This window comes from Diceros bicornis, chromosome 18 (assembly GCF_020826845.1).
Source record: "Diceros bicornis minor isolate mBicDic1 chromosome 18, mDicBic1.mat.cur, whole genome shotgun sequence".
Classification (NCBI taxonomy): Eukaryota; Metazoa; Chordata; class Mammalia; order Perissodactyla; family Rhinocerotidae; genus Diceros; species Diceros bicornis.
In genome coordinates, this window is record NC_080757.1 from 44,973,124 (window position 1) to 44,985,443 (window position 12,320).

A 12,320-nucleotide genomic window follows, 5' to 3' on the forward strand; every position below is an offset into this window, starting at 1 on the left:
CAGCTGCACATCCTTCTAGTTGCTGTATGTGGGACGCGGCCTCAGCATGGCCTGAAAAGTGGCGTGTCGGTGCGCGCCCGGGATCAGAACCTGGGCCGCCAGCAGCGGAGCGCGCGCACTTAACCGCTAAGCCACGGGGCCGACCCCGTCTACTTACTTTCTTCCCAAAGAAGTCATAAGCTTCATAAGAGCAGAGCCTTTCGGAATCCTCCAGAACACAGATTCTTGCATGAAGTGGATGTTCACTCAGTATTTGTTAAACAAAGATCATAATTGGGGGTGATAAATTTAATTTGAACTTTAATGGCAGTAGATGCAGTGAAGTTGTGTATGCAGTTGCTGTTAATGGACATTTGCAGTCCCCAGGCGGGTTGTGAGGGAAGCTGTATGAAAGGAGAGAGTAGAAAGTACTTTGTGAAGGGATGTCGCCTTTCGGTGGTTAGAAAGAAGCAGCGAGTTGTTCTGTGGAGGTGGTGATAATTCACCAAGTGAGAAAGTACAATTGTTGAGGCACGATGTAAACATTAAGCACTCAGCAAAATCAAGTATTATGATGGACTTCGGAGTCAGATTCTCTTTTTTTCTGCCTCAGCTTTGCCTCTTGATTTACTAAGAAGCAGTGGAATTTAGCGGAACTATCCCTGCATTTGGGAGTCAGAGAACCAAATTTTGCTACTATTTTGTTGTGTACATTGTGTGGACAAGTGACAATCTCTGTGCATCAGTTTCCTCGTGAATAATTAAGGGATTAGACTAGAAAGATTTTTAAGGTCATTCTAGCTCTGTTATGGATTCTGTGATTTCATCTAAGAATAAACAAAGAATCCTCCCCCACCCCAACTTTATCTATTAAATTACAAAATTTTGAAAATTCTATACTCCAGCAAGGAATGGAAAACCCTTGTAGCTTGGTCTACATAGGAAATTAATCGATCATGATACTTTAAAAAATTGTTTTGTTGTTTCAGAGGGATTTGAATTACTTCACTTCTTTTTGGTAGTTTTTGATGAATCACATGTTGACAACCAAGATATAAGGGAAAATGAGAAAGGATGTGTGTTTGGGAGTGTGATGGGCAGAATATAGGGTATGGCTAGTGGTGGCTGTTTTCTCTCTTTACCAGAACCACTGGCACCAGAGGGGGAATAGATGCCCTTCTTGATTCTCACAGCTGCTTCCAGACCTTTCTTCCTCCCATTCTCAAAACGCTTAGTTTTGGGGACAGCCCCTTGGCCTAGTGGTTAAGTTTGGTGTGCTCTGCTTTGGCAGCCAGAGTTCACAGGTTTGGGTCCCAGGCATGGACCTATATGACTCGTCAGCCATGCTGTGGCGGAACCCACATACAAAATAGAGGAAGACTGGCACAGATGTTAGCTCAGGGCGAATCTTCCTCAAGCAGAAAAAGGAAGATTGGCAACAGATGTTAGCGCAGGGTGAGTCTTCCTCAGGAAAAAAAAAAAACTCAAAAAACGCTCAGATTTGCATCTCACATCATCAGATTCTGTCAGGCACTACCATTCCTTGTTGCAGTCAAATTTCAGCTCCTGGCTTTCTGCCACTCTTAACACTTCTGCCATAATTCTTGTGACTTTAGTATTCACGTAGATGATCTTTCCAATACCCTAGTTTCTCAGTTCCTGCCCTCCTCTCCTACAATAATTTCACCTTTCCCCAGTCACTTGCTCCCTTCTTCATAGTTTCAATTTCATATTACTAATAACTACAACTCATTTATCTCAATAGGTCCCATTCTCCAACCATCCCAGTCCTGTCTTTCAGGCTCATTCCAACTCTAACAATCCTTGGACCCCACCAGGATCTTCAATCTACGTTTTTGTTTTTCTTTTGATATCGTTCGCCCTCTCTAGTCCTTACTTCCCACTCACCTACTCAGTTTGTTTCACCATCAATAATTAAAACCACTCCCTTGCATTTTCCCCTAGTTCCCTTATCACCTTCTCAGTTCATTTTACTTTCTTGCCTAAATCAAAACTTTTGATTAAATTTAGATCTCTGCCTATTGAGTGCCAGCATTTCTGCATTGTACTATCCTTATGGTTTCACTTTAAATTCATGATCATTAGCCTCAAGGGGTCCTTGACGCTGCCCAGCAATCATATCAGATTCACGTGGGCTGTTAATACTTCCACTCTTCTAGGTGACTATTTTATAACAATACCTCTCTCCTAAAACCTCCGGTACCATCTCTCACATCCTCATTCTTAGATTACCTTACTTTATGTTTCACTAAGAAAACTAAAGCAATCAGAGGTGATTTTCACAAGCTCCCACAATCACATCTACTCACCTATTCTTTGTGTAATTATGCCCACTTACTCTGCCATGTCTCCTATTACCTTGAGTATGTTCTTAGCCCTTGTGCCCTAAATCCCATCTCCTTTCTCCTACTTGAGAATATTGTTCCAGTAATTCTCCCCTCCGATATGATCAATTTTTGCTCCTCTACTAGATTATTTCTATCAACATATGGACATGACTTTATTTTTCCCCATCTTAAACCCACATAACCCCATTTACCCCTCAGCTACTACCTCATTTCTCTTTCTTTTTATAGCATAACTCCTTGAAAGAGTTACCTCTTCTGACTGTCCGCAATTTCTCTGCCCTATTCTCTCTTGAAGTCACTTCCAAGGATGTTATTTCCTTACCATACCACTGAAATGGCTCCTCGAAGGATTGTTGGTGTCCTCCATGTTGCAAAGACTAAGTCATTCAGTACTCACCTTACTTGACCTAACAGCAGCATTTGTCACAGGTGATTACTCATTCTTCTTTTGAAGTACTTTTTTTCACTTATCTTTCAGGAACCCAGACCCACCTGATTTTCCTCATAGCAACAGAGTGATTCTTTCATAAAGTACTTTAGATCATGTCATCTCTCTGCTCAGAACTCTCCAGTGGCTTCCCATCTCCTCAGAGTACAAGCCAAAGTTGTTACTGTGATCTAGGGGCCCTCCATGATCTGCCTCCCTCCTTTGACCTCTGTGATCTCCTCTCCTCCTTTCCCTTTTGCTTTCTCTGTTTCAGCCTCATGGGCCTTCCCGCCATTCCTTGAACATTCAAACTCCTTCTTGCTTCAGAGCCTTTGTGCTTGCTTTTCTCTCTGGCTGAAATGCTCTTCTCTAAGATATTTATTGGCTCCCTACTTTAATTCCTTCAGGTCTGTACTCACAAGTCTCCCTCTCAGTAAGGTCTTTATTGGCTACCCTATCTGTTCCCTGCATCTTTCCCCTAACACTGTACTTCATAGTCCCTTCCCCTGCCTTACTTTTTTCCTTAGTACTTATCACAGATAACGTACTGTATATTTTACTTATTTATCTGTTTTATTGTCTCTCTCCTCGACTAGATGTAAGCTCCATGAGGGCAGGATTTTTTTTTTTTTCTGTTTTGTTCACTGGTGTATCCCCAGAGCCTGGAAGAAAGCCTAGCACATAGGAAGCATGCAATGTTGTTGAATTCATGGATGGAAGGATGAATGGATAGATGATTGGAGAAGAGGGATACAACTTTCATTTCTCTTGGTTTGTCCTTGCAAATTCACGTATAGGTCATAGGATTGAAAGAGTTGAGAAACAATTCTGTTGTCAAAGTTATGAAGAAGAGGCTTACTGTGCTATTTTTCTCTCTTAGCTGGGAGAGGGTTATGTGGTACCTGATTTATCCAGTAGATTAAGACCTGCCAACTTTTGGGTAAAAATTTGGTAATCAGATCAATAAATTATGAAATAGTTCTTCCTTCCAAGGTTATTTAAATCGTGCTTACTCTACTTGAGTTCTTTGATGACTTAAGAACTCTTGGTGAGTAAGCTCAATAGGGAGGGAATTCCTTCCTTCCTCCCTCCCTCCCTCCCTCTATCCCTTCCATTTTTCTTTCCCTCCTTCTCTCCCTCACTCTTCCCTCCCTCCCTCATTTCCTCCCTCCTTTCTTTTCTTCCTTCATTTTATGTATATAGCATTGTGCTTGGTACTATGAGAAATAATTCAAAGAATGATGATACCAGTCCATTCCTTAGAAATTTAGGCTATATAGTTGATATAAGAGCTGTACAAATGATAATTAAATAAAAATACAAGGCAAATGGTTAATGCCAGTTGAATAGTGAAGATATTAAGAATAGTGAAAACAATAAGTGCTATGCCAAGTAGTTTAGAGGTAAAGATTGAACTGGTTAAAGAAGATCTAGAAGAGGTTACATAGAGTGGGTTGCCGTGGAAACCTGTATAGACTTCTAATGTCTTCTGAGATAGGTATTTGTAATGTGGTTTCATTTTATTTTTAACCTGTTTTGAATTCCAGGAATGTTGGACATATAACATTCAACAGTAATTACCGTAATATATTTCAGAAATAAATGATTTTAAAGTACTGTTTCTCTATTAGACAGAATATTAATACTGCAGTTAAACTTCACAATACGGGAAAGACACTGATAATTGCAACTGATAATGTAATATAACTAGCAATGTAGTAAACAGCTCATCAAATATGACTCAGATATGAGTAAAAAATTGAAAATTTTGGGGATTTCTAAAATTGGTTGCTATGTAAAATTGGTTATTACATTTACATAATGTGGAAGTCTTTGGTTTAAAACAGGCTAAAATATCTTTTGTTTGCAATAAATATTTTGTTTTGAGAGGCAATGTGTTATGATGCTGAAGACCATGGGCTCTTGAGTTAGGCTGCCTGAGTTCAAATTCTGACTCCACTATTTGTTGGCTCTGTAAGCTTGGGGTAACTGATCTAAGTCTTTATTTTCCTCATCTGTAAAATAGGGATGATGATAATTCCTTAAAGTATAGTTGTGAGGAATAAATGAAATAATTCACGTCAAAGTGTTTATCATAATGTCTAGTACACAATAAGCATTTAATAACATTAGCGATTACTGCTATGTTAGTAGTTCTGCTTCTCTGGGTTTATTTGAATAAATATGTATAACTGGATTTTTCTGCTTTTTATGCCATTTGAATTTGGATTTCTCTACTTCTCCTTATACCACAAAAGGTAAAGTTAAGGGACAGCTGATCTCCTGTGATTTACGATTTATGAACTGCTCTTTCTAGCTTTTTGTACACATATCTGGGTTGGGGAATATCTATTAGGTATTATGCTGTAAGTGAGTGTTATATTGAAGGGATAACTTCAGGTAGGTAAATATAGTTACTTAAGTCTCCTAAACAGGCATATGATTTTTTTATTTTTCTTTTTTTTGGCAGGAAATTCTTTTGTGCTATTGCTCATTCACACTTGTTCATCAAGTCCTCACGGGCAGAATTTACCTCTAAACAGAAAGATGGAAACTAAAGTACATTTATTATACCAGGTATTTTTTTTGGACAGTTTTTAAAGATTCTTTCCTTTTATATTTTTTAATTAGTTTACATTACCTCACATTCATAATCAGTAAGCAGATTCATAGAGTAATATAGTCATAGGATCTTGCTTAACAACTGAGATGATTTTTGAACTCTTTGGTGGACATATATTCAACTCTCATCCCAGCAACCCCTGCAATATCAAGGGTATTGTGGTGTACGCTAAGAGTATTTTTGCAGGTAGGGACTAGGATAATTTTTTAGGAGACCAAAGGATTTAAACCTGCATGAGAGGTTGTAGATAATGTAATTAATGATGTGGGAGTCTAACCAAAAGGTAATATAAAAGATATGAAGTTTCTCTAGCTTTCTTATCTGTGATTCAGGGGATGTTCTTATCCATTGGTCAGTATTGTGTCAAATAAAAAACAAGTGTGGACTTAATAAGGAGAGACTTTATTCAAAAGGATTATTCCAAGGGAGGAAAGGGATCGTTGAAATAGGAGGAGGGGTGACAATTGCAACAGGGAGAGCGCTACGACCATAAGATCTGCAAGCATCTTAAGGGCTGGGCAAAAAGGCGTTTTCTTTCACAGAGAGGGGTGAACAAGGCTGGGAATAACTGGATATGGAGAAGTGGGATGAAAGAGTGGCATGATCGGATAACTAGATCAGAGAAAATTTTACCTTGAGGCCAGCCTGTTCTCTGGAGGGGTTGTATGCTGGCTCAGGCTGAGGGTGGGTTAAAGCTCAGAGTCCTGGAGAAAGGAGAGAAGCTTAACCAAAGTTTAGTAAATAAGCATTTTGTTCTGACTAATCAGTGGGAATAAAACAGTTCAGCTAATCATTTATAAGACAAAGAAAGGGAATTTTGAAGACGTTTGGTCTTGTCATAGGTAAACAAGGGGGGCATCCATGAATCTTACCTAAATCGTATGGGGAAGGGCGAATCTTTGCAGTAAGCTATTTTCCAGAACACAAAAGGGTGAGGGGATTCCTTTAATCTTCACTGTTTTCCAGGAGCACAGGGCTCAGGTAAAATTCAACATTGTCAACTGAGAGTCTTAATCTTTTAAAGTTATTCTTTTAATGGATTTGGTGCCACCAGGTAAAACATATATCTATACTATAAATCCAAAAAACAATTTCAGGCTTCTTGCTAAGTACTGAGATATGTAGTTTATGTATATTTTTAAATGTGTTCCATCTTTTTATACCTAATACTTTGTTAATTGTGCCCTTATAAACTGATTTTGAAGAAGAATTCTTAAAAATTAAAAAAATTAACAATATTAAAATATCATAGTTTATTTTCCTTGGGCTATATAGTTTGTACTTCACAGATGGTTCACCTTTAACTAGAGTTTCAGGGATGCTTTTCTTGCTTTTCTCTTCTGTGTCATCAAAGTTTCTACTTACTGTTTGACTGTTTCCATTCATCTGGCCTTTGATAACAGGTTTTTGTGCTCCTCTGTCTTTTTAGATCCCTTTCCATTTTTTTTTTCTTTGTGAGGAAGATTAGCCCTGAGCTAACATCTGATGCCAATCCTCCTCTTTTTGCTGAGGAAGATTGGCCCTGGGCTAACATCCATGCCTATCTTTGTCTACTTTATATGGGACGCCCTCATAGCATGGCTTGACACGTGGTGCGTCAGTGCATGCCTGGGATCTGAACCTGCGAACCGCAGGCTGCCGAAGTGGAGCACGTGCACCTAATCGCTATGCCACTGGGCCGGCTCCGCCCCCCCCCCCTGTTTTTTTTCCTGGTTTCTATTTTGGTTCATTACTCTTAACCTCTCTAGGAATCCCTTCATCATTTGTAATAAACATCTCATCAAGGTAGCAAATCAGATTGCCTTTTTGAAACAAGTTGTTAAAGGTGTGCCTCTGTTGTAAGACAAATGTATGCAGATTCTAAAAGTCGCTGACAACATCATACTCAGTGGGGAAAACTGAAAGCCATCCCTCTGAGAACAAGAACAAGAGAAGGGTGCCTACTCTTGCCACTCTTATTCAACACAGTACTGGAGGTTTTGGCCAGAGCAATTAGGCAAGAAAAAGTAGTAAAAGGAATCCAAATAGGCAATGAAGAAGTGAAACTGTCACTGTTTGCAGACGACGTGATCTTATATATAAAAAACCCTAAAGAATCCATTGGAAAACTGTTAGAAATACTCAACAACTACAGCAAAGTTGCAGGTTACAAAATCGACTTACAAAAATCAGTTGCATGTCTATACTCTAATAACGAACTAACAGAAAGAGAACTCAAGAATACAATCCCATTTACAATTGCAACAAAAAATGAAATATCTAGGAATAAATTTAACCAAGGAGATGAAAGACCTACACAATGAAAACTATAAGGCATTATTGAAAGAAATCAATGATGACATAAAGAAATTGAAAGATATCCCATGCACATGGATTGGAAGAATAAACATAGTTAAAATGTCCATACTACCTAAAGCAATCTACAGATTCAGTGCAACCCCAATCAGAATCCCAATGACATTCTTCACCAAAATAGAACAAAGAATCCTAAAATTCATATAGGGCAACAAAAGACCCTGAATAGCTAAAGCAACCCTGAGAAGAAAGATAAAAGCTGGAGGCATCACAATCCCTGACTTCAAAATATACTACCAAGCTATAATAATCAAAACAGCATGGTACTGGTACAAAAACAGACACACAGATCAATGGAACAGAATTGAAAGCAGACAGCTAATCTTTGACAAAGGAGCTAAGAACATACAATGGAGAAAGGAAAGTCTCTTCAATAAATGGTGCTGGGAAAACGGGACAGCCACATGCAAAAAAATGAAAGTAGACCATCTTCTTTTGCCATACACAAAAATTAACTCAAAATGGATCAAAGACTTGAAGGTAAGACCTGAAACTATAAAACTATAGAAGAAAATATAGGCAGTACACTTTTTGGCATTGGTCTTAGAGGGATCTTTTCGAATTCCATGTCTACTCAGACAAGGGAAACAAAGGAAAAAATAAACAGGTGGGACTTCATCAGACTAAAGAGCTTCTGTAAGGCAAAGGAAACCAGGATCAAAATGAAATGATAACCCATTAGCTGGGAGAAAATATTTGCAAATCATATATCCGACAAGGGGTTAATCTCCATAATATGTAAAAGAACTCATGCAACGAACAACAACAAAAAACAACCCAATCAAAAAATGGGCAGAGGATATGAACAGACATTTTTCCAAGGAAGATATACAGATGGCCAATAGGCACATGAAAAGATGTTCACCATCACTAATCATCAGGGAAATGCAAATCAAAACTACAAGAAGATATCACCTTATACCTGTTAGAATGGCTATAATCACCAAGACAAAAAATAACAAATGTTGGAGAGGTTGTGGAGAAAAGAGAACCCTCATTCACTGCTGGTGGGAATGCAAATTGGTGCAGCCTGTATGGAAAACAGTATGGAGATTCCTCAAAAAATTAAAAATAGAAATACCTTGTGATCCAGCTATCCCACTACCAGGTATCTATCCAAAGAACTTGAAATCAACAATCTAAAGAGGCTTATGCATCCCTATGTTCATTGCAGCATTATTCATTACAGCCAAGAAGTGGAAGCAACCCAAGTGTCCCTGGACTGATGATTCGATAAAGAAGATGTGGTATATATATATATACAATGAAATACTACTCAGCCATAAAAAAACGACAAAACTGGAAAAAAAAAATGTACAACCGAAAATTTCACAATGTTATAAACTATTAAAACATCAATTAAAAAAAGACAAAATTGTCCCATTTGCAACAACATGGATGGATCTGGAGGGTATTATGTTAAGCAAAATAAGCCAGACAAAGAAAGACAAACACCATATGATTTCACTCATATGTAGAAGATAAACTGACACACAGACAGAGAGAACAGTTTGGTAGTTAGCAGGGGGAAGTGGGTGCGCACAAAGGGTGAAGGGGCGCATTTATATGGTGACTGACAAATAATAATGTACAACTGTATTACACAATGTTATAAACTATTATGACATCAATAAAAAAAGTTCAAATAAAAAAAAGTCACTGAAGTAGTTCCCTTAATTTCCATCGCATATGGAAATAGAGGTTCTTTCTAAGCTCCCTTGGTAATCTGCTTTATGAATTGACTGTGTATTCTGTTCAGGGGTTAAAAACTAATGCACCTTTGATCAACTAGAAGCAGTCCAGTTGTTTTAAGCAAACAGCCACGTTTTAAGAGAGAATATTTCCAACTTCGTTCCTCTTTTTCTAAACATGTTCTTTGCTCCTAGGCTCTGGTTCCTTTTTTTAGGAGAGGAGGTCTATTTAGAAGCAATATAGCTTTTTCTTTTTCTTTTTTCTTAGTAGTCTTTATTTTTTATCTCTTTCTATTTTTTTTTTTTTGTGTGTGTGAGGAGATCAGCCCTGTGTTAACATCCGCCAATCCTCCTCTTTTTTTTTTTTTTGCCGAGGAAGATGGCCCTGGGCCAACATCCGTGCCCATCCTCCTCCACTTTATATGGGACGCCGCCACAGCATGGCTTGCCAAAGCAGTGCGTCAGTGCGCACCCGGGATCCGAGCCAGCGAACCCCGGGCCGCCGCAGCGGAGCGCGCGCACCCAACCGCTTGCGCCACCGGTCCGGCCCCTAGTCTTTATTTTTTAAAGCAGTTTTATATTCACAGCAAAATTGAGTGGAAAGTACAGAGAGTACCCATATAACCCGTGCCTCTATATATGCACAGCATTCTCCACTATCAACATCCTGCACCACAGTGGTACGTTTGATGTTACAATTGATGAACCTACATGGGCGCCTGATTATCACCCAAAGTCAGTAGTTTATGTTAGGATTGACTCTTGGTGTTGTACATTCTATGGGTTGGGACAAATGTGTAATGACATGTAGTCACTATTATAATATCATATAGAAAAGCTACACTGCCCTAAAAATCCTCTGTGCTCTGCCTATTCATCTGCTTCCACCCCCCAGCACCGGAAACCACTGATCTTGTTATTGTCTCCATAGTTTTGCCTTTTCCAGATTGTCATATAGTTGCAATCATACAGTATGTAGCCTTTATAGATTGGCTTCTTTCACTTAGTAATATACATTTAAGTTTCCTCCGTGTCTTTTCATGGCTTGATAGTTCATTTCTTTTTAACACTGAACAGTATTCCATTGTCTGGATGTACCACTATTTATTTATCTATTCATCTACTTATAGTTTTTTCCAAGTTTTGTCAATTATAAATAAAGTTTCTATAAACATCCGTGTGAGGGTTTTTGTGTAGACATACATTTTCAATTCCGTTGGGTAAATACCAAGAAGTGCAATTGCTGGATTGTATGTTAGAGTATGTTTAGTTCTGTAAGAGACTGCCAAACTGTTTTCCAAGGTGGCTGTACCATTTTGCATTCCCACCAGCAATGAATGAGAGTTCCTCTTGCTCCACATCCTTGCCAGGATTTGGTGTTGTCAGTGTTTTGTATTTTGGCCATTCTAATAAATGTGTAGTGGTATCTTGATGTTGTTTTAATTTACAATTCCCTAATGACATGATGTTGAGCATCTTTTCAGGTGCTTGTTTGCCATCTGTACATCTTCTTTGATAAGGTGTCTGTTAAGATTTTTTAATGGGTTTTAATTGGGTTGTTCTTTTTCTTATTGCTGAGTTTTAAGAGTTTTTTGTATATTTTTTGAATATACAAAATAAAAATTCTTTGAATATAGTCCTTTATCAGATATATTTGTTGCAAATATTTTCTCTCAGCCTGTGGCTTGTCCTCTCATCCTCTTGACTGTGTCTTTTGCAGAGCAGAAAATTTTAATTTTAATGAAGTTAACTTTAATGATGCCTTAATTAGGTTCAATAACTGTGAGATACATTCATGAGTGCTGTGCATTTTATAATTGCATAATGCAGTAAGGAAAGTTGGAGGCATTTGGAATACATACCTAATCTGGACTAATGCACTAATGAATGAACACTTTTCAACAAAATTCCCTTTGGTGGCACCATGGCACAAACAGCAAAGCACCATTTTAGGAAGAATTTTTGTTGTTAGTGCCGTTGAGTTGATTCCGACTCCTGGCGACCCCATGTACAGCAGAGTGGAACCCTGCCTGGTCCTTTTTGTGTCATCCTCTCATTTTCCAGTGCTATATCAGACAGTGCTTGCTGCTATTCATAGGGTTTTCATAGCCAATTTTTTTGGAAGTGGGTGGCCAGGTCCTTCCTCCTAGTGTCTTAGTCTGGAAGTTCCACTGAAATGTGTCCACCATGGGTGACCCTCCTGGTATTTGAAATACCCGTGGCATAGCTTTCAGCATCACAGCAACAGGCAGCTGCCACAGTGTAACAACCAACAGATGGGTAATGTGGTTCCTTGGCCAGGAAATGAACCGAGGCCGTGGGGGTGAGAGTGCCAGGTCTTAACCACTAGACCACTAGCGCTGGCTTTTAGAGAGAATATTGATCTAAAATGAATGATTTGACCCAAAATGGCGTGTTTAATTTATATATGCAAAGAGAACATGGCTGACTGTGGCTCTTGATTGCTCCCCAGGCAGAAGAAAATATTGATTTATCAGAACATGGCTGTAATTCTTTTGCGACCTACTTGCCATCAAGACGTATTGACAGCAAGAAATACATCAAGTTTTCTAAAATGACAGAGAAAAGAATTTCACCTGAAATTAGGGTTTTGAGCCCAGAACACAAACAAACGTAAGTTAAATTCTGAACATACTTAATTGAATTATTCTTTTGCAAGTTTAAGAGAACCCAAAATGTAGCTCATGTGTTCTCGTAATGTACTAAATATAGAGGATCATGCATATTTGTGGCCATTCTTTCTAGAGCTTAGTTTTAATTCCTAGATAGCCATTCTTACACTTTTTCTCACTTCTCTTACAGCCATGTGGAAGCCTGTAAGTTATCATAGGCTTCCACTTAGAGGAGAGCAATTA

General features: G+C 38.6%; 1 protein-coding gene across 1 annotated transcript in view; it reads left to right on the plus strand.

Moving 5' to 3' along the window:
• The first annotated feature begins 5,267 nt into the window (after positions 1 to 5,267).
• EFCAB13 (EF-hand calcium binding domain 13) overlaps positions 5,268 to 12,320 on the plus strand; it is a 331,371-nt gene continuing 324,318 nt past the window's right edge. The window contains 2 exon segments of the mRNA XM_058561286.1: positions 5,268 to 5,352; positions 11,918 to 12,078. Of these exon segments, the coding sequence (XP_058417269.1) occupies positions 5,323 to 5,352; positions 11,918 to 12,078 (191 nt within the window). The 5' untranslated portion in view covers positions 5,268 to 5,322.